This window comes from Drosophila grimshawi, unplaced genomic scaffold (genome assembly GCF_018153295.1).
Source record: "Drosophila grimshawi isolate 15287-2541.00 unplaced genomic scaffold, ASM1815329v1 contig_848, whole genome shotgun sequence".
Taxonomy (NCBI): domain Eukaryota; kingdom Metazoa; phylum Arthropoda; class Insecta; order Diptera; family Drosophilidae; genus Drosophila; species Drosophila grimshawi.
Genome location: NW_025063692.1, coordinates 621,528 through 648,207, shown reverse-complemented (window position 1 = coordinate 648,207; position 26,680 = coordinate 621,528). Strand labels below are relative to the sequence as shown.

The window sequence follows — 26,680 nt, the reverse complement described above, 5'->3', positions numbered from 1 at the left end:
GAACAATTTCTTACACTCTGAAAAAATATTGCTCTAAAATGTAGAAAATTGCTATACATTTTTCGGCAATGTTATTCCACGCATTTTAAAGTTGTGTCTACTTCTTAAGTGCATATAATTTCATTCAAAAAAACCTTCGAATGTTGAAAGAATTTGTTCAAAAATATTTCTATATTTAAAAAGATAGCTTTGAAAATATATTTCTTAATTATTCAAATAAAGTAGTCTTTCAATGTAAGAAATTTTGTTTGTTTGTGTAAATTTATAAATTATTTTATTATTGATTGTATTTCTGAGTGCACTAGTAATGAGTATTATTCCAAAAACCTTATTCTTAAATGTGATCCACATTAACCCACTAAGGACTACAAAAATGAATTTTTAATTTTAGGAAAATATTTCTTAATTATTGCAAATATTGCTGAAAAAATATAAAAGTGACTTTAGCAATATTGTTTCTTATTATATTAAGAATTTATTTAAAAAAACGAGAGCAACTTTTTAATTTTCAAGCTGATTCTCATTTTATGGCTTATGAGTGTTATTCAAAAAACATATTATTAAAAATGAGTAACAACGGACTACAATATCATTAAGTTTGGTTTCTCTTCAATTCATATTGAAAATTTGACGTTGACAGGTTGATTCCCGTCTGCAAGTGTGTGTAATATTCGGTGTGCCCAAGATAGCCGTACTTTCTTGTTTTTCTTGTTTTTTTTTTTATTTCTTTTGCTTGCTTGGTGCTTGGTCATTATTTACGTTATCGTTATCTGGCGCCGTGTTCACTCACTTACTCACTCACTTAGTCACTTATTATTATCCTTATTCTTACGATTATTGTTGCCATTGGCTGCGTGTGTGCGCACGCGTGTGTGTGTATGTGTGTATGTGCGCATATCTGTGACCATTAAAACAAATATGGATTTTAACTATGCGATGCACGCAACAATCGAATCTAAAAACTTTGTACTTTTTGCACTTAAGTTGTGCTTTCTTTATGGATTTTCATTTGGCTGTTTTTTTTTTTGCTATTGCTTTTGGATTACTAAGGCTAGTAAAATTGTTGTTCCTTAATTTATGTTTGAGCCAAGTTGATATTTATAATTTTGATTGTATTTGATTGAGCTTTAAAACATTGTAGATGATATCAAAAAATTATAGATTTCATTCCGATAGTTTTAGTTTGTACAAATGGAGCCAGACAATTGTCTGCCAGAAGCCCTAACTTTGAATAGCTGTGAATTTGGACTGCTAAGATAAAATCGCATGTAAATTTGAGGATTTCATAATCTGTCAGTTCCAAGGGATTCAATTGAAAAACGATTAGGAAGCCATTTGGCTTTTAAAAGATTTCCGAAATCAAAACAAAGGCTCAATTTGTTAAACATTTTTCAAATTTTTAACTTTCTTAAATACAAATTCCCCCAGCGCATGTTACATGTCCATGACTCGTATTCTTTGTCTCTGTTTTCTGTTTTATCGGTTGTTGTTGTTGTTGTTTTTTGCATGGTTCTGTTTTTTGTTATTGAATCAACCCTCACGTGCCAGTCATAAGCCTTAAAGAAGGCCGAACGTTAAATGTCAGCGATTACACACATGGGAGCTGTAAACCGCGTTTTATGATTTGCTTTCATTGATCAAAGGCAATTTAGTCTTTTTTGCTTTTTGTTTTCGTTTTTTTTTATTGTAGTCGTATAAGTAATTTGCGAAATACTTGAAGCCACCCTCATAAGTAGTTCCAAATCGTGACAGGGCAAACTTAACGGCTCTTATCGGGCTTACGAGTCTTATTTAATCCATTAAACGGTTTGTACTTTATGACACTGCAGCTACTACCTAATTGAATACAATTCTCTTTTACATGTGTAAAATTGATTGACTAGAAATTCTTGGATACCATCGTTCTGGGTTAAATAACACTGTCAGCTTCTTTTTTGTGAATAAAGTCTTAAGATTCACAACATATTCTTACCAAAAAAGCTCTTCATACTAAATGAAACAATATGTATTTTTGCCAGGTTCGGAAAATCCATCACAGCGGTCGGAAAATGAAAGGAAAGGAACTAAAAAGCACTTAAGTGAAGGCATTAAGTACTTAAAATGTGTATATAGGTCTGTTTAGCAAACACGCATCTACTTGAATCTACAATCTGCCAGTGTCACCAGAATTTCCGCATTTATATTCATATGTATATACATATATATATATATATATACTAATTATATATATATATATATATATGTATATATATATATATACAAAATGTTCAGCTCCACTCGTTTTGTGCAACCGACTGTCAGTTAGATGATCCCCTACCCGTTTGGACTTAATACACAAATGCCACCCGCACTCTTTGCCCAATAAGAACACGTGCTTTCTCGAGGAGTGTTTTGTTGCACTTGAAACGCGCTGACAAGGGTATTTGACACAAATTCGCGTAGTTTTTCAGTTTTGACACATGTCACTCAAAACACACTTGCACACACACACACGCACCGTTTGCTTGTAGGTGTTGTTGTCGAGTCTCTCTCTGACAAATGACTTGGCCCTGGCGTTTATTATTATCCCAGCGGGCTTAACTCACCTCCTGTCACACACATACACATAGACATGCCAGCTAATAAATAATAAACGTTGCTCATACAAACCTGTACAAACGAGGTTTGCAATAAATGTGCCATGCTCTGCCCCTTCCTCCCGCTCGTCCACATCCCACAGCCCACATCTCAGACCCTCAGTCAGGTTTGTAGGCAACCCTTTTGTGTTTTCGTGTAGCCAGCGTCGCTGGCTCGTTGGTTGGTTGGTTGGTTGGTTGGCTGGTTGGCTGACTGGCTGGTTGCGCGTCTCTGAGGCCGGCGCTGAGGTTGAGGTTGACAAATGTGTCAGAATGCAAATCCGCAACAATTAAAAGAAAAATCAACACACAAAAGCTGCTAGAAGAGCCGTCAACAGCCGACAGCTTTTGTCGCTTGTCATCGCATTGCTGGCGATTAAAGTGTGTGTGCGTGTGTGTGTGTGTGTTTGTGTGTGTGTGTGCCTGTGTGTATAAGTGTGTGGCACGACACCACCCACCACCGTACCACCTGCCTGACACACCCAAAGCGTCGTTTACTTTTTACTGCCTCTTGAATTATTTGCACAAAATCTTTCAGGCTTGAGTTTCGCTTTTGTTTCTCTTGTTCTTGTTGTTGTTTTTTTTTTTAACTGCTTGCCCCAGCCGACACGTTAAGTGCAACAATAGTCAACAGTTTCTGCTCTCCTTCTTCTGCCTGAACTTCTTCTTTGCACATAATTGTCGGCCGTCTCCATTTGTCGGGGTGTCGCTTCGCGGTCGTCGTCTCGCGACCCTTCTCCAATCCTTGTCGCTCTCGCACTTGAGCATCCTTTTATTTGCACTGTTTGGTCCTCGCATTTGGGCTATGCCTTAATTGGCCCGCTTCAAGGCGCTGATAACGAGCCACGCAGTAGGTTTCCGGCATACCAAGTAGCCCTTCCACTTACCGATCGCTTTGTGGGCGGCTAACGATAAACATACAATGACTTCCATACCAACAAAGGTAAATATTTGTGAATGCCCGTTAGACGCTACAAGTCACAAGTGGCAATGGTTTGCCCATTTGAATTTTGCACACGTTATTCTTGTTTTATTAAGATCATCTATACCAGTGTAGACATAATTTTGTCGTGAAGTATGTAAGCCATTGAAAGAGTTGTCTCTAAGTCCATAAAGCTTATATATTTTAGATCGGTATCACTAGCCGAGATAATATGGTCATGTCCGTTTGACCTTCTGTGTGTCTATCCTCGTTTTGACACATATTTCTTGAATAACTTGAACTCCCTCAGTTCCAATGTTATCTTGTTGAAGCTTGGCATATATAAGCCTTTATACTAAAGTCAGGCGACCGGATCGCTCCACTGATTAGCTATAGATGCTATAGCAACAATCGGACGAAAGTCGAATTTTTGTGTAAAAAACATTTTTGTTTAACAAGTATCATGGCCAAATTCACCAAATTTCTAAAATTTTGAGTAAAACTATCCACATAGGACTACTATATCATAGAGGATTCATGGGCACAATCGGTCGGTTTTTTAAATTTACACAAGGGTGTGTAAAATGGAACCTTTTCTCCTTCTTACACTAAAAAAATGTCAAATCTATATTGGGAAAGAGAAATTCATTTAAATACTCGGCAACAACAATATCATTTAGGGACTGCTGTAAATTTTCTACGTCCACAACTTTCTGAAAAGTTGAGATTTTGAGAAACAATCCCTTTGTATACCCTGAACCCATTGAAAATGTGTAAAAATGATGAGCAAATGTACATTATACCATAAAGTGTATACATTCTTGCGCATGACCGTGTCGATCCACGAAAGATTTGAAAGATAGGTTCTCCAATACCATACACAGATCAAATGCATTTTCGATTGATCGATAACTCCCACGACTCGAGAATATCGATGCAAATTGATTACCGATAGCAGTGCGTAGATTTCAGTATCACTATCTTGGACGTGTTCGGATTTGGGCCGATAAATACTTGGGTTAAGGGTATCTATTAGTCGAGCTCACTCGGCTAGGGCATGCTTAATCGTTGATCACAGTTTAGTCTGTAGCTTGATATTGCTGATTTATAATTGGAAACGTAACTTTTGATCAAAATTCATGTTCATTCATGATTGTACAGCATAAGAGAATTGCGTTCGAGCCTCAAGAAATATGCTTTGCCAGTAGGCCACCATTTTAAGTGGTATTTTAAGGGATTCTCGCGCTTAATCGCTCATTGGCTCATGTTGTACGCAGTTTGGTTGGCTACTGTTTTAGCTGTTTTGCCCCGGCAGCTGGATTAGAATTTTGATATAGTAATCGACCGCAGCGTATAATAATTCTTGCGGTTTCATTATGCCAACCACACACCCTTCGACATGCTCGGTGCGCAACCGCCGACTGACAACACATACCACCACCATCACCTCTATTACCATCAGCAGCAGCAGCAGCACCACCACCACCAGTCCTTTCCCTTGCTAGTCGCGCTCGAAAACCGCAAAATGTAGGAGGGTTGAACGTTAATATGCTGAAACACGCCGAAACTGAAAGAAAAGAAAACTCCGCCCTGGTGACAAAAAAGAAATCAACGAATCCATCTCCTCATCCGTATGTGTGTGTGTGTATTAGTGAGGGGACGTCTTACGCTCATGTGGTTAGGCATTGCAATTTTTCACTCAACTTAACCAATTCGAAGGCGCTCCAGCAGGCCTCCAGATGGAGAAGCACCTAGCTTCAAAATATTGCCTCGTCTTTGGCCGCAAATGGCAGCCGCAAGATTTTACCGTACTACTATCGTAGTCTATCGTTCTCTTTTCCGCCTGTACGCATTCACACACGCTATCTCACGTCGTCCCTCTCTCTCTCTCTCTCTCTCTCTCTCTCTCTCGCGCGCTCTTTGAAACTCACTCTCTTTCTCTCTCTCTCTCTTTGACTGCAGCTAGCTGGTACTTGCTGTCGCAGTTGCTCTCGACTCGTTTGGGTGGCAGACACATTCTCTGGTTAGCAGAGGCTCGCCGCAAAGCCGCGCGCCGGTTTCATTTTTTGGCCACCGTCTCGGACTTGCAATCTTGAGGTCTGAGCGTTGCCTGTGTGGTGCCTTTTGTGGGGAGTCTTGGGCATGGTCGCAAGTCGCCTTAGCTACCACCAAACGCGAAATGTTGAGATTTTTTCTTTTCGCTTGAGTCAAAGTCCAAGAACTTCCAAGACATCTTAGGGGTTGCTGGCGCCAAAGAGAAGCAAAAAAAAAGAAGAAATTTAAGAAAAAGAAGACCTTGCATAGACAAAACGAGTAGAGAAGCAGGTCGGCAGCAGCTTCCAGCAGCGAAATTCAACTCAATTTCTTTCGTTTCGTTTCGTATTTTTTTTTGGATTTCACTCCCTGCACCCCCTGTGACCCACTCGTATTTCCAGCGGCACCCTGTTCTCTAAGCAGCTCGCGAAGGTGTTGCGAGTGCCAAAATTGAGCGCTTTTTTCTTCCCGTTTCCAGGGGTTGGAGGGAGCACGGGCATCTTGGCTGACTTAAGTAGTTGGGGTACCAACTTGAAGACATCGTTGCGGCCTTTCTGGCTTGTGGTGTAGTTGACGTTTTTGGTTTCGGTTTCGGTTTTTGGCTTGGCTTTCCGTTCGTCAGCGCTGCTTACGCTGTTGCTGCAGCGTCGATGCCGATGCCGATGCCGATGTTGGCGTCGACGTTGACGTCGCCATCGTTGGCGACGCTGCAGTCGCTGCTGGCGTCGCTGCTGGGACACCACAAGTAAAAACCACTGCTACTGGTTCTCGTGGTAAATGTTAAGCCAAGAAAAAGAATTATATACCCAACGCGGTTGCTTCAAAAACGCAAAAAGAGGCGGCACTCGCACTCCAAATGGCGGTTGGGCTGCGTCGTCGCCATTGACTACAACTCTGACTCCGACTCCGACTCCGACTACGACACTGAGTCCGAGTCCTAGTCCACCTCCGTCTCCGTCTCCGTCTCCACAACTCCGCATCTGCAGCATCTACAACCACATCTACATCCACATTGCCATCGCCATCGACATCGACGTCGCTGCTGCTTCGTCTCGTCCTCGTCCTCGCACTCGTTTTCGTCCTTGTCCACGTCGTGATTATGATGACGCGCCGTTGACTTCGCTGTCGGCGTCGCCAACCGCTCGTAGTGGTCGCGTTCATGGTTACCGCAAAAAAATAGTTTAATATCTCCGTGTCGTTTGATTCGATCGCCAGCCCCAGAGCCCGAAACAGAACCCACAAGTTGCTAAGTGCGACAATCTCAATCTCAATCGCAATCGCATTCTCCAGTTTTATTCGCGGTCCAACCAATCCCGTGTGTGCTCGCGCGTGTGTGTGTGTGTGTGTGTGTATATGTGCGTGTCTGTGTGCTCAACAAATTGTTACATATTAAGTATAATATTTAAATAAATATCACATTTTATAATCCAAATTTTTTTACTGTGCACATTTGTGATATTATTAAAATTGTTATGATACTTCTATTTTTTTTTTGGTGAGCAAAATATAAAAACACAAATTGCAAAAATTACTCTTTAAAATCCCGATATAGCTCGCCTTGTAATAACTGATAACATTGCAATACAAATGTAAGTTAACCCAAGTTGCAGATACAAATTGCTCCTTAAAATATCTTTTACTATAATCAACAGTTACTTTAAGAAACTTGACGGGATTTTTTGAATATGATATGATCAACACTGATCTATGTTTTGCCTTAATCCACTATGAAAGTTATTCTCCAAGCTCCAAGCTGATCAATTGTATATGTTAGTGTTGTATTTTCAAGTATTTCCACATTACAGTTATTTTGTTTTACCGTTAAACAAATATCGAGCAATATAAAAAGGAAACCATTTCATTATGAATTAGGAATTATGTTTTACTAATCAGAATAGTTTATTGATACCTTATTAGGAATGAAAATCGATACAAGAAACAAGCAATCGATTCATTTACATGTTTAATCAGTCTCATATACTGAAGCTGAGGATCATTGGTTGAGGAAATGATTCAGGCCTTAGACTAAAGAATTCAGGTATGACAAGTCTCAGAAAATCCACATAACTACTCATTACGAAAAGTTTAGGTATTTAATACAGAAACCAAACTGGGTATATAATAAAATGATTTATGGTGATTACAAAATTGCAGTATAAACAGGCATCCTTGAAGGCGGTAATTTAATATAAAGGAATTTTCATAAATCTGATCTTTCATTATGCTTAAACGGGAAATTAAACATATTTATTATTAATGGAAATATTTACACTACCACAAGCAAATTTCTGAGGATTGAGCACACGATTTGTGTTGGGGATCTGTCCCAATATGCAGCACTCATGCCAAATTTCTTTTTGTATTGTCTGTTTATCCTTATCCTGTGTGCTGACCTGTGTCCCGTGTCCCGTCTCTGTGGCCACATATGTCGCCACATAGCTACTGGGCGAGCTCATTTGTTGTCCAGCTGCGCCCTGGTTGTCCTGTATGTCCTGCATGCAAAAATCAAAACGGAAGTTGTAAAAAAACGAGTACACATACTACCCTGTAGGTAATATTATTTCAGTATATATACAATCGCATACACACACACCCGGACACTTATATTCGTACAACAAAAAAGTAGTTGTTGAGAGGCACAAAATGCGATGGGATATCCAAGCGCATTGCGGGAGTCGAATTCAATATTATTTATACAGGAAAACTCAGGCAATCTGCTTGGAAAGGTGTGTGTGGCTGTGTGTGTGTGTGTGTGTGTGTGTGTGAATGCACATTGTTGATTTTTTGGCGACCAAACACAAACGGGAAACAGATGGCGCTTTATTATTATTATTTTTTTTATATCATTTTGTTGCGTTATTTTTCAGTGCATTTTTATTTTGTTTATGTTGTTTATTTTTTGTATGTGCCTGTCCGAGTCCGTTTGTACATATCGCAGCTGCAGTTTGTCAGTTCATCATCCATCTTGGTTCCGCAGCGTATTGAATATGATTTTTTAATATTTAATTGAGCTGCACTCGTCGGCGCCGGCTTAAATGCAAATTGTGCGCAAAGGTGTGTGGTTGTCCTGCGAGCACAAAAAAAATTGATAAAAGTCCTCGCTGCAAAATGAAAGAGTTGCGTCACAGAAGTGTTGCATACTTTTGCGGGCAACGGCTTAGAAACGATCGTGTCAAGTTCCAGCTGTTATTTTCAACACGAAATCACCAGAAATACTACTTACATCCTTAGGTGTGTGAAACGTGCCAATAGACTTTATTAAAGTTCAGAAAATAAGAAGAAGTGCCAACAGAAATTCATTTATTATATGTGGGAAACAAATTTGAATTATCTTATTATATGTAAATAATAATTTACGAATGTATGTATTTAATATACTGCATATACCATTTTTTTGCGGTCCCAAGTCTAGTTGCTTGAGCGACAAAGTGATTTCTAAAGGTTTTTTCTCTTCTAAAAGTTAGCTATGTTATTTGTTCCTGTGGCAGACATTTTGTCAGCTGGCAGCCTCGTTTTAATATTAAGCACACTGTAACTGAACTGAGTTCAATTATTTCGAAAGTTAAATTTAAACAAAATATGTTTTGCATTGACGACTTTCTTTTGAGAGAAGCTGAAGTGCTTAAAATAACTAAATTATATTATATATTAAATGAGATTCGACAAATTTCCACAAATCGAATTCTTAGCCCATGTCGCAAATTGGTTAAACACAACGAAATGATCGTAAGCCCAGTCGTATTTTCAAAATCATTAACTCTATTTGCAGATGATCAAGTGTGCGACTTTTTAGATTAGCTAAAACCAAAACAAAGAGGGAAAAGAAACAAAATCAAAGAAGAGAAAGGAGATTAACCATATCGGAATTAGCAGTAATAATGCACATTTCGGCTGAGGTCAGTTCGACCACCTCAAATCAAACACACCAGCAGCAGCAGCAACAACACCAGCAGCTACAACAGCAGCAACATCAGCAGCAGCAACAGGTGACACAGCAGCAGCATACAACTGCTACAACAACAATAACAACAACCAGCAGCACAACGAAGCGACGCAATGTGGAGTCAAATAACAACAACAACAGCACCACCAACAATAACAATAACAACAACAACAACAATAATAATAACAATAGCAGCAAAAGCAAACCCGTGGATACAAGCCCGTATCTGACGCCCGAAAATCTGATCGAACGCACCGTCGATGTCCTGCTTGCCGAACATCCTGGCGAACTTGTCAAAACGGGCTCACCGCACGTGGTAAGTGAGAGGAGAGATGCAATCGATGTACATTTCACAGTCACTCACTCTCTCTCTCTCTCCCTCTCTCTCTGTCGTCTCCTCTCTCTTTAGGTGTGCACAACGCTGCCCACGCACTGGCGCTCCAATAAGACGCTGCCCATTGCCTTTAAGGTGCTGGCCCTGGGCGAGGTCATGGATGGCACCATTGTCACCATACGTGCCGGCAACGATGAGAACTTTTGTGGTGAGCTGCGCAACTGTACCGCCGTGATGAAGAATCAGGTGGCCAAATTCAACGATCTTCGATTTGTGGGTCGCAGCGGCCGAGGTAAGTCTACAATCCAGCAATAACATGGGTTAGAGAAGTGTTCAATTGAAATGAAATTGATTTTTTATTTGTGGTTTAGTAATGACATAGTTAAGTTTGACCCCGTAAATACATACGATTCTTAAGCTCAGAAAAGTATGCTTAAAAGATGATATCGCAGAAGAGGAAGCATCTGTTTGAATTGAATCAGTCGCTCTTTGATGAACACCTTGTTCATTAAATGTTCTTTCTAAAGACAATCCTAATTACATCGATTTACAAAGCTGTGAGTGAAGTTATCGAGAAAAAGATATAAGCTTGGTGTTCGGAATATATATTTTAGCTTCGATTTCAAATTTGAAGTGTCTACATCTTTTAGTCCATTCGATACAGCCATGGCAGTCAGTCCGCCTGTATGAGCAAGTCTGAGATATTTATATCTGATCGGGGATGCTTTCTTATGTCTGTTACATACTTTTGCACAACTTCATTATACCCACTTAGACATAATTAATGGGTTTCTTCATAATCACTGATGCGCTAGAATCGTTTTAAATAGTAAGTAAATTGCACAGTTCTGACCAGAACATCATAAATCTGCGCTGACCTGAACTGAAAAATACGCCAGGGCACAAGTAATTTAAATATTGTCGAGATATTCTGACAAATGGCATCAATTGAACTTGAAGCAAGTTCATAATGTTGAACGTCTGATTGTCCAATTGTGTAAAGCGTAAAGAGCACCTGGCAAGTAGCGCTCATTAAGAGAAATTTGAAATTTGTAGTGCTGAAATGAAATGTTGAGCTGAGCAGAAGTGAAGTGAGATGGCGAAGGACACATAGCGCACTGATAATACCATTCAACGTATCATTTGGCTTGATTGTCTGCTTCCTGTCTACGCCCCCCGGATACTTGTAGCATATTGCATAGCATTCATATCGCAGCACACCACGCACCACGCACCACCGCATACATCATCAAAAAGCGGCGGGCAAACTTTTTAGCTTGGCTTCCGCTCATATTGCAATGAATGCCGTTTACTTATCGACTTGGCTTTCGACTTGGCTTCGGCTTCGGCTTTGGCGTCTGTCTGGGCTTTAGCTCCTGGCTTTTTTTTTTCTTTTACTGCGTCAACAAATAAGATAAGTAGTCTGTAGTTAATTTTTATATGTCTATTCAGGGGGCGCCGCCTTGACAGTTGTCAATTTTCTTTGCTTTTCGCAGTGTGTGTGGGTGTGCTTTTTCGCGTTTTTTTTTGTGTGTGGCGTTATTGCTGTTCATTTCGTCAATTTATCACGAACGCAATTTAAAAATCAAATCGAGGGTGACAGACGACATACTGTGATAGAATTTTTTTTGCCTCGATGTGCGTGGGCCTGTGCCCTGTGTCCTGACCCAGGGCCACGGCGAACCAAATTAAATCAGCGTAACTGTTTATTCAAATCCCCAAACATGGCTAACAACAGTGGCGGCAACTTTTGCATTTTTTTTCTTTTTGCTGCCTTTTCGCTTGCCTTCTTTATCATTTTTGTTGCTGCTTTCGTCAAGTTATTTTTCTTTTTCGGGGCGCGTCATTTTCCAGATCCCGGCATGTTTAAGTGCGCGCTTTGCCGCGGCATTTGACAATTTGCTCATTAAGTTTGTCTGACCCCAACCATGCAGACGCTCTTGGTTTGGGGTTGCTACGCTTTGGTTTTGGCCTTTTCCTCTATCTCTGTGAGTGTTGTGTGTGTTTTCTTTTTTTTTTGTTTACTTGCCGCTTGCACCCTCATCAGCATCGACAGATTCTTGTTGGCATTTTTAAACGTTTCAAGTGGCAAATAATTCCTTGGGATTTACTTGCAAATCTTTTTTTAAACATTTGATTATGGGTCCCGGTTACGGTTACGGTTCGCTCGTTTTCCCTACCCTCTCCACCACTACCCTTCTGCACCGGCCTATCACTTTTTACTAATTATCAGAAAAAAATATAAAAAAAATTGTGCTCGCAATTGCAATTGAAAGCAGCGGCAAATGTTGTACAAATGGATTTAAATTATCTGGCGACGCTTTTCGTCCTTTTTGCTGCGACTCATTCCACGTATTTGTAATGCGCTACAAAAGGATTACGTGGGTCAAGTCCCCACCTCTATCGGTCCTGCACCTCACACTAGTCCCCATGTTTGTAAATATTTGCTTAATTTCAATTAGCAAACAAATGCAAATCCCTTGTACTAGAAAAAGTACAATTATTGTTGCTTTTGTTGTAGTTGTTGTTGTTGTTGCTGATGTTGTTACAACTAATACCACTTGCAGTCGTCAAGGTTGCAGACGACAAATGCCCTGGATCTGATACATATATATGTGCAGCCTACGGTTCAACGGACATTCAAGCGCCTAGCGGGGGCTGCTCATAAAATAATTTTAAATGCAAATCAAGCTATCAATAAATGATCAGTAGTAAGATATAAGATCCTAAAAGGAATGTTGCAGTGGGAATCTGCAAGTTTAGTTAAACTCCTGTAAATATTAATTTACTTTATTTATTATTTGACAACAAAGAAGATGCTTTAGAAACATAAACAACAAAATCAATCAGGGATATTAAATTGATTAAAATTATTTAGCCATAGAAGACATTTTTGTTTTTTTAATTTTAAAGAGTTAGTTATCTGTAGCAGACATTACTATTTCTTTTACCTCTTAAATATAATCAAATTTTGAATTTTTTTCTGCAATTTAATTTTATACGAAGGTGCGTAGCATCCCTCGCCGCTTAGGACTTGAAGTTTGGGGGATGAGCTAGCATTTTTGTGCACTTGTAATTTTAATGATGTGTACTATGCTGCGTATGCGTAATGTGGGCGCAATTAGATAAAATGGCGGCGGCATCGACAGTTGCAACTGCAACAACAGCAGCAGCAGAAGCAGCAGCAGCAGCGGCATCAGCAGCTGCAGTTGCATTCAAGCGGAAACTGCATAATCCACACACATGGGAAATGCATTTGTCCGCTGTCTACTAATGAATTAAAATCTTCTGGACGGCAACGGAAATGGGGCAGCCCGAGAGCACATGTAATTATTGTTGCTTTATATGTATGCGCAGATGTAGATGTGTTTGTGTAAATGCAATGTAAATGAGATATGCGTTGCATGTTGCACATTGATGTGTAAGCACTTTGAAGTGCATTACCAAAGTGCATTAGCAGCAGCAGAAGCAGCAGATGCAGCAGATGCAGCAAAACAGCAGCTAAGTTTCTTATCATTGTCGTTGTTGTTGTTGTTGTTATTGTTGTTGCTGTTGTTGCTGCATTTACGATAATATGTTAATTAACTGCACGTTGGCATTCGCTGTGATTATGGCATGCTTATCGTGCAGTTGATTCTGACGCCTGCCACCAGAGACTTGAGTTTTGATGATGTGTCTCTTGTTGCGCGGCAACAAGCATTGCTTGTTCACAGTTCGTGTTTAGCGGATAGGGACCGTTAAAGTCCTGAATATCTGCATGTCTCAATCAAACGGATACTGCAATTCATTAGTTAAATGCACTTGAGTCCATTGCAATATGTGAAATTATTTGGTAATTGTGCCTACATCAAATAGATTATGAATGGGTGCTTCAACCTGTGCTTTGGTCTTGGCTAAATAGCTATCAAGCCGCAGCCAAAGTGCTACGCACTTATTAAAATCTTAAATCATTGGAATAATTAATTAAATTTTCAATGTGCCTTGCATGAAACGGTGTCTTAAGTGCATTAAATACTAATTAAAATATTTGCATTTGACACACATCTACGATATGGAGAATAAGACTTCAACACAAGGATGCTCTTCTGGCTGTGAGATATCATGTAACCACATTCTTACCTTGAAAGCTATGCGTCTACTAAAAAAAGGAAAGAATTGTAATTTGAAAACCGCTCCTTAAGCGAATTTTTAGCATACTCGTAAATCATGTTTTCAAATTTAAATACAGCAAAGAGACAATGCTTTCGAAAATCGGTTTACCATTGTCAAAGTTATGCAAGTGGGTAGTTTTTAGCCATTCTTTAATGCGACTTTGCAGGGTAGAATCAATGCATTGTTTACCAAGCTAATAAATATCATAATTTTCTAGCTGGATTTTAATATGTTCAAATATATTTCGAATATATTGTATGTATTGTAATTGCTTCTCATGTGGAAGGTACAATAAGTCAAAGCTAATGTAATCACTTGTATCCAAAATGCACGAGCAGTGGAAGTGGGTTTTAGCCCCCCAAACAAGTTAACAAGGGCTCTTTCATGGAGTGAATAAACCTAAGGATGATTTAAGGTACTGTGCGGGCAGCAGGCAGCAGGCAGCTGGAAGCTGGCGAGTAAATAATATGTTAGCATACTTATTTTGGGGCGTATTATTTTACTTTGGCACTGGGGCCTTTGCATCTCCATCTTAAAGCTTCCGGCATCCATTAAACTTCATTAAAAATTAAATATGCGCCACAGCGTTGACTGCTGCCATCTGGCAACTGCCAACTGGCAACTACCTTTTTTTTTTGGTTTCTTAGTGCTGCTGCTGCTGCTGCAAAGCTGTTTGACTGCGTGGCTGGGCGTGGCAGTTTGATCTTCTGCTGATCCTAGGCGCCCGCCTCTTGCCCATGGAACCCTTTTCTGGCATAGCTAGCATCAATTTGCTGCCTGAAAATGCTTAAGACTTTTAATGAGATGAGGGCGAAATTTCATTATGAAGTTGCCTGGGGATTTGCACGGCAACAGCATCTGCAGCAGTCCAAGATGCTTTAGCTTACCCCTACCACTATTACCCGTTTCCCAGCACTCAGTCCATCCCCGCTCTCGCACTCAGTTACTCACTCACTCACTCAGTCAGTCAGTCAGTCACTCACTCATTTGCTGTGCTTGGCTTGACTGGGTGTGGTTGCGAACGGTAACCTCGTTAAGCTTAATTAATAGCAGCAATGTGATAAACACCCGGCCAAAATGCTTCCACAGAGGCCGACGTCGCCATTTTGTGCGCCCAGTGCGACTGGCTAAAGTTTTTGCCAGGTGTCAGCTACAGCAAAAGCAAAAGCAACAGCAACAGCAACAGCAACATTAACAGCTACGGCTACAGCCAAGCAGAAGAACGCTGACGACGAGCAGCCAACTGCGGCAATTGGGGCAGAGTTTGCTCTTCTTCCTCTTCTTTTCTTTGTTGTTGTTGTTGGTGTTGTTGTTTTTTTTTTAATGAGCCAACGCCAACGCGAATCCAAAGCCGGCGTCGCCGTCGCTGCTGGCGCTGACATTTGACAGATTTGCAACGCAGCCGCTTAGATACCCATCGCCAGCAGTTTTCTACTTATTTGGGCATTAGTCGGGCCCAAGGTTGGCCCCCATCCCATTCATAGCTTAATGAACGAGTGCCTTAAGGCTCTTTAATAGTTAATGCCCGTCTTGTGCACAATAGTGATGTATAGAAACAGTTAATTTTTGATTTCGATAGAAATCAATAAGGCGACGTTTCCAAGCAAATACATTTTAATAATATGCATTAATAATTAAATAAATCAGTTGGCTCATAATAGGACTTAACGTCACTCATAATGCTTGATGTCTAGTGTCGCTTGCTAAAAATAACTTCCTAAAATAAGAAATCGCCGTTGTCAGTCGTAAAAGTTGTTAAAAATAGCTTGTTAATATTTGAGTTCTCGAGATATTTGATTCATCTTTGTTAGTTTCTAATAAGAATTCAATATTTATTTTCGGTATTATTTGCTTTTTACACCTATGTATTCTAATTTTGTTTTGGAATTTGTAACACATTGAGGTAGACGTCTCTGGTCCCATAAATTATATCTGTATTCTTGATTAGCATCTTAAGTCTAGCCATGTCCGTCTATCTGTATGTTTCTATGCAAACTAGTTCTTCAGTTTTGAAGATCTTTTGATGAGACAAGTCTTATATATTTGTGATTTTGCATATATCTGAGCGAGCCGGACTGGATTATTATATCAAATAGCTGGCGACGATCGGTTTATATAAGGTCTTTTATATAAAACATATTTTTTTTGCTTACCAAGGCTTTCTAAACCATTTCATCGGTTATATTTTGTATTATTCTCTAAGCATTTGGTCAAAAACTTCTCAGCATCGGACTGCTATATTATATGGATTTCCAATGATCAAACAGTAGGTTTTTAAAATTCATAGTGAAATTCGATGACGGCAATTTACTCTGGTCTACAAGATCTTTTTTGTTTCAAATATATTTTTAGAATATAGACTTTCGACCATTCTATGAAATTGATCTTTGGAAATAAGAATCGTTTTTGAACCGAATAGCTATTTTTTTTAGAGACAGTGGTCTGCCTATATATATAATAAACTGTAATTTAACTGCATAACTAAGTCAACTCAAAATTTTAAGATAAATTTGAATTTTAAAAATGAAAAATGGAACTTAAAATTTTCGAATATAATTCTCATTATCGATTGAGGAGCATTGCTGGAAGCATTGGGTAAAAATGAAAATAAATGTTGAACCGGTTCAGTGACCTTATGCAAAGATTTCGTTAGCTTAACTCTCGGCTTATACAACATTTGAATGTAATATTTTGGAATTAATTGTTCCTACCATGCAAATGCAAATGCATTTGGTTGCCTTTTTTTTAGATAATGCATGGTCAGGGTATTATATTATAGTCTTTGCTTGGTAAATTAAAATTCCCGTTTTGTTTGTCTGTTTGCTCATAATGTTTGTTTGCAAAGCTATGGTGACTGACTGTGTGTGTGTGTGCTGGTGTTTGTCTGTGTATGTGTGTGTTTTGTTGGTTGGTTGGTTGGTTGGGTGGCTGTTGCCTTAAATTCCTTGTCGCTAAAGCATTTTGGCTAGCAGAGCAGCAGGCGAGTCAAAGGCGGCGAGCTCGCTGCAAATATTTGCCGAGGGACAAGTATGCGCAATTAAAATTTGATTTAATACAAAAGTACACACACACACACACACGAACACACACACATACTGACTGGCATTTGCATGTGTATTTGTTTGTTTGTTTGTTTGCTTGTTTGCAGTTGGCATACAGTATCCAATTTCCGAAATTACTTGCGCATCATCAGTTGAAAATTCCTTGAGTATCGAATGGAATTTAATTGAAGTCACGATTTCCACAAATTCAAGCAATTTACAAGCACACACACACACACATACACACAACACACACACTTTCGCACACATGAGCTTAACATAAATAAATCAGATAACACATTAACACTTCTTTCTAGAGAAACCTTACGGTCTACCCCACCTTCTACTCCATTCTCATTCCCATTCGCAACACTCGAAGTATATTTGGGTTCTTTGGTACGTCACAGCAGCTCCGTTTGATGTCGACGAATCCTGTGTTCGTCCTTCGTCGCTCAGTTTGATGTTGAATTTTTAATTTTCATTAACATTTGCAGCCTTGAGCCAGCCCTTATGCCATGTATGTATTCGTATGCCATCATGGGAGGTGGAGGGGGAGGTAAGGCTTGGCGGGTGTCTCTGTGTCTTGTTGCTGCTGCTGTTGCTGTTGCTATTTTTAATGGTGGTGGTGGTTCGCTGGTGGTAGCAAATGTCCTTCGACAACACTTACAATTAGTATTTGCAGTTGGCTTAATTGATATTTGTATAATGAAATGTGTCATAGGCTTTCCTTGCCCGCATCGGGTCACAGGTGGCGAGGCGTGCTGAAAGTTACACAAGGAGCAAGAAATGGAGACTGATACACACTGAGATGGATAGAGACAGAGAGAGAGAGAGAGAGAGAGAGAGAGAGAGAGAGAGAGAGATAGAGAGAGATAGTTACCTTGCTGGAGTGAATAGTAAAGGATCTCAAGCCTACATAAACTAGCTCAAGTCTAACTCTACTCTGCAGAAAATTTACAAAATTAAGCAATTGAGAACGTTGCAGTCAAGTGTAACCGACTGCGAAATACTCTGATTCCAAGGCAATGAAACATGGTTGGCGTGGCCAAAGCATATTCTACCAATTTGTAGAGAAGGTTTCTAGTAATCCAAGTTTGGTAACTTGCGGTATATATTTGGCCTAGTTTTTTGGTGGAGGGCGTGTCCGATGGCGATCTTTGAAGGACGTCGCCAGTCAATCTACAAACCCAAATCTTATAACTGTAGCTTACAAAATGGGAGAGATATGGTTTTCATCGATTTAATCGATATCACGGCTCCCTATTCGACGTAACATCCGATTCTTAACACTTTGTCTGACGCGACAATAGAAGAAATAAGCTTTAAATGTGCCGAATTTGTGCTCATGCAGACGGACTGACGGACATTGCACAAAACCAATACAATCTTGAGCCTTCGATATCAGAGTACGTTCCATTAGATATCGGTCTGAAACAGTCCGAAAGCGTGTTCTAAGTCACGGATGAAGTGTAAACTGAATCAGTTTTGTACCAGTTATTGAACTGTTATGGAAAATTCAGTTTGGCTCTGAACCGATTTCTGAACCACGATTAAACCGAATGCTGCCACACTCAAAATTTGTGCCATAATCCACTTTTAAGTCTCATGTTTTTTTTTTTAATCTTGAGTAAATAAAGGTTCTGAGCTGCGATAAGTCCGCTTGCCAAACCATTTCCAGTAGCATGCTAGAATGTTAAGGCACATTTGTGGACTGGTTTAGGGCTTATTCCACAATATACAAAGTATTCTTTTAATTATATCCGACTGCTTTCGAGCCTAAAATCGAACTTTAAGAAAAATTCTTATAAAAATCAGATAATATTCAAACAATTTAAATTATACTATATATGTATATTTATCATCAGCCAGTTTGTTTCACATGGCTACTATGCCTTATCATGTGAAGCGTTTACAAATTGCGATTGCACCGACAGATTTATAGGGCAAGTAACTCTCCCACTGCTCCTTTCTGCCCAATGGGCTGAATAATTTAAAAGACAAAGCCGCAATCAATATGCCAGGCCTACAAAAGCGACCAAAGGAAACAACAAATAAATTTGTTATATTATTTTGTTGTAGCTTTCGCTTTGTTTATTGTTTGTCGCCTGTTTAAAATGCGATAAATTAAATTAAATAGCTGGCGGGCGAAACGATTTCGAATAGGACCAGGAACAGGACGAGGACCAAGACAAGCGCCTGACTGGAGTCACTTGGCTGTGGGCGCTTTTATTTAGCTACTTACAGATTATGTGACATTTATTGTTCACGCTTAAATCTTGAAAATTGCAATTTAGCGGCCTGTGTGCCCGTTGGTCATTTTGAAGGCTTTTCGGTGGCGTTGGTGTTGCTTTTTTCTTCCTTTTTTTTTTTATCTCTCCAACTGCGAATCCACATTTTCGGTGAAGAAAATCGCTTTGTTAGTGGTGGGACAGGGACGGGGGTTGTTGGGTTTGCGCTTGGCTTATCAGTCAGGCAGCATCAGTCCAGCCCTCACCCAAGGACATTGTTTGCCTCTGGCAAGCAGCGACAGAATTATGTTCTTGCTATCGCCTTTGCCTTTGCGTTTGCCTTTGCCCGTGTCGGCGTCTGCATCGTCGTCTTCATCTTCATCTTCATCTTCATCTTTGCTGTTGCCTTTATCGTTTTAGTCGCGTTTTTCTTTTCTTTTCTTTTTTTTTGTTGGTCTTTTTTGTTGCTACTCCGCCGCACAGTTGTCTCGAGTTTCCGTTTTAATAAACGGCGATTCCGGCTTCCTGTTTTGGCGTCGCATGCTCGCTATATACTCGCATATTTAGAGGAAAAATCCACCACCAAACGCTGATTTTGGCAAACGTAATTGCAGAACGCTTCTCTTTTCATCGCATCGCATTGCGTCGGCTACGTCTTCATTTATTGGCAATATAATTTTTGACTTAGCTGGAAATTTAATTTCCTTTTCGGCTGCTGTGCCGCGGCTCCTGTTGCAGTTCGTCTGCTCAACTGTGTTGGCATTTTAGGAAAGTTTTGCTCGCACATCATTGGTAGCTCAGTTACAGCAGCCCCAAACAACAATAACAGCAATCGCAACAACAATAACAACAACAGCAGCAAGCATAAAGTCAACGTCACTGACACTGCCCTTGGGCCATGTATTACAAATCGGGTTAAACGGCTGCCAAAGAACAAAACGGATGTCAACACAGCAACAACAAGGACAAAAACGGCAAATGTCGCGCTAAAAAGGGTTAAAATTTATGATTATTAAACCATGCCCTGAACCCCTGAAACCCCACAACTCCAAACACCCACCCCACCAACCCCCCACCTAACCAACTACCCCTCAGTCATGATGCCCGCACCAGTGAAAGCCAACGCCAGCAAAGCAAAGCGTCGACAAATGCCAAAAACTGAACACAACAAATGTATCATGTGCAAAACCCAAAAAAAAAAAACAGAAAGAACAATCTACAATGTGTCGAAGATTGAACACCCTTTCAGGTGTGCTATATAGAAATTGAAACTATATATAAAGTATATTTCTAATGATAATGTTGAAAAGATATTGCCGACATAATAAGTGAGTCTTAGATATTACAATGGAAGTTAATATATATATTATTTGGTGGCTCAGTATCTTTATCTAAGATATCTGAAAATAAAATAAAAAACACATCCTATAACAATCCAAATTTTCTGAGATTTTTGTTGTGATAGTTATTGACTTATTCTATCTGACATTTTAAATAGATTTCTATAGATGGATCTATATATTTTTGTAATTAATGGAGAATATCTGTGCTCTTATGTGTTGTAATTTTCGTCTTAAGATTATGAACCCTTTGCAAGAGCAACTGTGTAGTGGAAATGGAAAACTGAAAACTGAGTAATAAGAACTGTGTTCAGGGAGTGAGGAGGCCAGAAAGAAAGTGCAGCGTTTTTGTTTCCAAAACGTATACAATAAACATATGAATATTTATGGCAGACAGAGACGCTGCTTGGTTAGAGGCAGGGTACGTGGCAGCAAAAAGGGGCACTGAAGTAGGATAACCCACTAGCAGACGCGACTTTTGGTGCGAGCGATTTTTAAAGCGGTTTAAATCGCACACAAATTAAAGTGTTTTCTACAATTTTTGGTAAAACTATATAGATATATACATATATATATATATATATATATATATATATATATTTACCATCTAATTTCAATCAGTTATATATATATATATATGTATATATATATATATATTATAAAATTACTATCTTCGGTTTGAAGATAAGTATGAAAATATGTATAAGTTTTGATGGGTCTAAAAATGGTTTTAACTAACAAGTCACTCGGCCATATAACTGTTATATAGTGTTCTTTATAAGAGATCTTAAAATATACTCAGTTTCAACAATGACACAAATTATTCATTTGTGAATATTCAATACAGAACTCAGAAGGTTCCGCACATCAATGAAATGGTAAAGTCTTTTAGGCTCTTCGCCATAGAGAAACGAAACGCTCCAAGGGCATTAGGCAAAGTGTTAAAATTATGATCAGTTAAGTGTCTAAATACGCACAGCGAAAGCCCGATGAGCGGCTGCTTAATAGCTGCTGGGTCGGTGGGTGGGCTGGGTAAGTGGGGCCGGGGTGACGGGGGTGAGGGTTTGGTTGGTTTAACTACTGGAGGGTTGCAACACACTTTGGTCCATTCATTTGCCGAGTCCTGTGAAGGCAGCCCAGCCTTTGGAGTGTGTATTTAAAATGTCATTTTGTTGTCAACCTCAGACTTCTTGTCTTATGTCAAATTATAATTATGGCGCCATGCTACTAACGACATTAACACACAGAACTCACAGGCTACACTCGTCGTTGGGGGGTGGTTGATTGGCGGATAGGGAGGGATGGGAGGAAGTGTGGAAGGGGGGGGGGAAGGGGTAGTGGTGTGTGTAGACGTTGCTATTAAATTGCCTATGCGCACAAAGCGAACCCTCTTTCAGAGTCCTGTTCCTGTTCCTTTGCTTCATTATCAACATCGAAAGTTAAAACGCAGACGAGCCAAGCTAACGGTACATTTTCTATTACACTCGGCAAAATTGTAACGTTAAACGTTTGAAAAACTTTGTTTTAAAATCACTTAGCGTCTGCTGCACACACACACACACACACACACACACACACACATATATACACACACTCTCGCACACATGCATAGTTGAAAAGGGTGCAGAGTTTTCTCGTCGTCGTTGTCGCCTTTTCCAAAGTGGTGATAATTTTTGCTTTGTTGCGAAAATGACAACATTTTAACCCAGCTCCCAGCTGCCTTTTAGCCCTGGCCTGCCCCGCACTGCACTGCTCTGGCCTTCTCTACGCTGTGCTGCTACCTGCCACCAGCACCACTACTCTTCATTTAGCTTGCAACGGACGCGACTTGTGTCGACTTTTAATGGTTTTCATCTTATTAGCAGCAAAGTTCTTTGTCGCCTTTGTCGTTGTTGTTGTTGTTGATTTTGCTGCCACGCCCACTCCTACTCCCCCCTTCCCCCACCCATTGCCATTGAGACGACTGTGCGCTTTTTTTGGTCGACACTGCACAAAATGGCTAACAGCAACAGATTTATTTGCAATTTTTGCTCATTTGGCAAAACGGCGACGTCGACATCGACTCAACATTCGAGCCTTGTCTTTTGTCTTAGCCACTTTGTGCCCCGTCAGTTTGCTTAACATCCTCTCAACCCCGTCCTTCTCACAATCTCTTTACCATCTCGTTAGTTTGTTGACGTTTGCTCGACGTCCATATAGCTCCACCTCCTCCTCTTCCCTGTTGTCGGTAGCCCGAGTTCGCTTGTTGCTCTGAGTCTGAGTTGGGTGCTGAGGGCGCATAATTAAAAAAGTTTCATTTCATTTTGTTGGTTTTCTTGGTTCGTTTCGCCTGTTTATGTTCATTTGTTTTCTTGTGTAGTTTTCTCGGGTTTTCTTCTTCACTGGCGCTGCTGCTGCTGCTGCTGCTGCTACTGCTTCTGCTACTGAGGATGCCAGTAGCTGGCTATATTTTTTACGGGTTGGGGGGTGGCAAGCTGTTAGCTGTTGTTGCCGCCCTTGTAGTAGTGATTCCCGCCTTCTTGCGTTTTTTGCATGCTTCGTTTAATTTAATATTAATCTAAGAAGTTTGTTTGCTCTTCACGTGTTTTTCTTGTTCTCATTGTTGCCATTGTTGTTGTTGCAGTTGTTGTTGTTACTGTTGTTGTTGTTGCTAACTCGCTATGGGCCAACAAAATGACGTTGATTTAGACCAAAAACTTGCAAATGAGTTATGGTTTTGCATGTCAGTGTGTATCTGTATCTGTGTCTGTGTCTGTGTGAAAGACACTCACATCATGTGATGTTATGAGATACTTCTGAGCCATATCGTGATAAGTGGTTAACTAAAGTTTGCCCCACAAACAGAGCCATGTATCATCGATAACGTATCGACATATTGCGACATATTGCCAACACAGAAAACCATATGTTTAAGATTTAGTTATTGAAAGTATGTGTATATTCCGATCCGTTCAGAATGTTGGGTTTGATTTAATTGGATTCCATGTAGATAACAATTCAATAGTGGGAAATGTTAAAAGTTTAATTGGATTCACACGGTAGCCTACCTTTTTAAATATAAATTAAATTATATATTTTGTGGCATTGATTGAAAATAAAATTGTGTTAATTAAAGAATTAAAATTAAGAATACCGATTAAAGTCCATCAAATTCAATAAATTGGCTTATAGTTAAATGCAACTTTACTAATGAACTCTATTTTTATCACGAAATTAAAACGAAATGGAGTGAGACTTGTAGGGCGTCATTTAGTTAGTGATTGGCAAGTGAAGTCTGTTTCCAAGAGATCAATCAGAAAGTATTATCTGAAAATGGAAACATTTACTCACTAGCTTAGCTTCTGAACTGGTCACGATATGATACGGTTGGGATATGTTCTCAGTAATTTATAGCCCATAACAATACAGTCAAATTTGCTGAATAAGTCAAGTCGCCTGACCCCTTACCCATGTCCATACCCATATCCAAACCCATTGCAGTTCACATACAGGGTTGCGATGCCTTATGAATATTCGAAATATTCATAGCTGTAGACTTCGCTAGGAGTCCATTGACGTTGGTGCCATGGCAACACTGGATTTGTGATAGTTGCTACGCCAAAGTCGCCACATTCTACTTAATATTGTTCTGTGTGTGTAAGCATTGCATTTTTGCCAATGCTGCGTGAGTATCCCAGACAAACACCCACACACACACACACACACACACACACACACACACACACACACACACACACACACACACACACACACACACACACACACACACACACACACACACACACACACACATACACACACACACACACACACACACACACCCATTTATTTTTCCTAATGGTCATGCATTCATTCATTCGGTGTCTGCGTGCCAGCTTCATTTTTAATGATTGCGCGCAAATTTGGTGTAACTTTGCCAATTCTGCTGGGGTTAATTTTGCATTGGGGCTTGCCGCATGCGGAGCATGGTCCGATTCGCGAGTTGCGTACTTTAATTTCGGTTTCCGCCTGACAGCATCCATGGTAGCCATGGCAAACAGGCGGGGCTTGCGGGCTTCGTCCATAGCAAATCTATAAATTTATGCTATATTTTCGCTGGCTTGAGTGTGGATCTGCTACCTGCACCCATCACCCATCATTCACCTGCCATCACCCACCGCATCCACAGCGTTGCACACCTTTAGGTGATTTGTACACAGAGAGAAGTATTTCGTACTCAAAACGTTGATAGTCTTTTGCTAAGTCAACTCTTGCGATGTAAATTGAAATACGAGTTAAAAGTCCGATTTTCTGCGTATTCTTTTTTAATAATTTAGCTATCGGGTAGGAAACGATTAAGCTATCCTTATCCAAATGCATTGAACTGAATTGAAATTGTATGCGATGCGTCGGTTTCCCTTGCGGGGTCTTGTAAATAGTAGACCGTAAACGCCAATGTGGTCTAATTAAACTCTGAAATTCACTGTCTCTCCTCTCGTTTTGTAGGTAAGAGCTTCACGCTGACAATTGTCATCTCAACGAACCCCATACAGATCGCCACCTACACGAAGGCAATCAAGGTGACGGTGGATGGGCCAAGGGAGCCGCGCTCCAAGGTGCGTCATCAGGGCTTTCATCCGTTCGCATTTGGACCACAACGCTTTGGGCCGGATCCACTTATGGCCGGATTGCCATTTAAGTTGCCAGGTACGTAAGCCTCTATCTAACCACCCCCTTACCACGGCTAAAGCCAATCCAAACAAATATGCTGCCTCAAGCGTTTTGTTGCTCATTAGAGCAGATATTGATGTCGAGGCCAGTTTGGGTTAAATTGGCGGATAGACACGATTAGCTGTCATTTGTAAATTAATATGTCTATTAGAAGGGCTTAATGAGCTAATGCCGCACTTACGGTGTCTGCCCAGAGGCACAAGCTTTAATAATAAAATATGTGAAGCTTTTGATTGGGCTGTTTTCTAGCAGTCAAATATTGTTGGCTATAAGCTTTGTACCTTTATGAGACTTTTGCTTTGAGTTAACCTTGCTTAAATGTGAGTCTATTTGTAATGTAAAGATCCTTCAAACACTATTAATTTCTGTTAAAACCATCTTAATATAAACCTAAATACGTATATACTTATTTGATTAAGTTTTTAGGCTTCTGAGAAAACTTTTTAAATACTTAACTGTTTTGATAGTGAACCGATTTTCATATTTGAGGATTGGATAAATTCTAATATGAAATGAGGTTGAATAAACTGTAGGTGCTTTAACCAAACCCCTTCGGATCGGCTGATGGAAAATATAAGAAACCGTGGTTCCACTTGTTTGTACCATTCAACCTCTGGCTCACATTTGCAATTGAGAACAGGATTCCTGCTATCATTAACAGCCCGAGGACATTAACATAAGGATGATGATAAATGAGCAGGCAGTCAGGCGCAGAGTCCTTTCGACAGCCGTGCAAATAGATTCGCGCTGCCTTTTTGTCAACTCCCAGTGCAAGTGTGTGCCCTATTTATGCGCCCATAATGCACATACACACACACACACACACACACACACACACACACACACACACACACACACACACACACATACACACACATACAGGCACATGTGCACACACAGATACACTAATACAATAGAGGCGACAATTATGTAACAAAACAACAGCTTGAAAAATCCATTAAAATGATTTTAATCCTTTAACGAGTCACAAAACGGCAGCGACGTCGCATCGGCTGCGACTCGCGCCTTTCTAAGGATGAACACATTGAGCCTCAGTGGTAAGGGTGCAACCCCTAAACAGAATATAACAGTACAGAGCAGCGAGCACCCCGCACCCCTGATTGACAGCAGCAGGCGTAGCCTTAAATTATTTTAAAGCGCTCGGCGCGACTGTTGCAACAATAAACACGCGATATAACCAGGCTGCGAACAAGGACAACGATGGCAAGGACGACAACGCAGATGACTGCGAGAAGCCGTTGCCGTCGGCATCGTCGCCTGGTGAACAAATCTCGTTTGATACGCTTTGATTTTATTAAAATTTAACAATTTCACTATGAAATTTATGAGGCGGCAAGTGA

At 40.1% G+C, this 26,680-nt stretch overlaps 1 protein-coding gene across 1 annotated transcript in view; it reads left to right on the top strand.

Moving 5' to 3' along the window:
- The first annotated feature begins 9,346 nt into the window (after window positions 1–9,346).
- LOC6569209 overlaps window positions 9,347–26,680 on the top strand; it is a 28,977-nt gene continuing 11,643 nt past the window's right edge. The window contains exons 1-3 of the mRNA XM_043216118.1: window positions 9,347–9,830; window positions 9,924–10,140; window positions 25,095–25,295. Of these exons, the coding sequence (XP_043072053.1) occupies window positions 9,450–9,830; window positions 9,924–10,140; window positions 25,095–25,295 (799 nt within the window). The 5' untranslated portion in view covers window positions 9,347–9,449. The remainder of the gene's footprint in view (window positions 9,831–9,923; window positions 10,141–25,094; window positions 25,296–26,680) is intronic.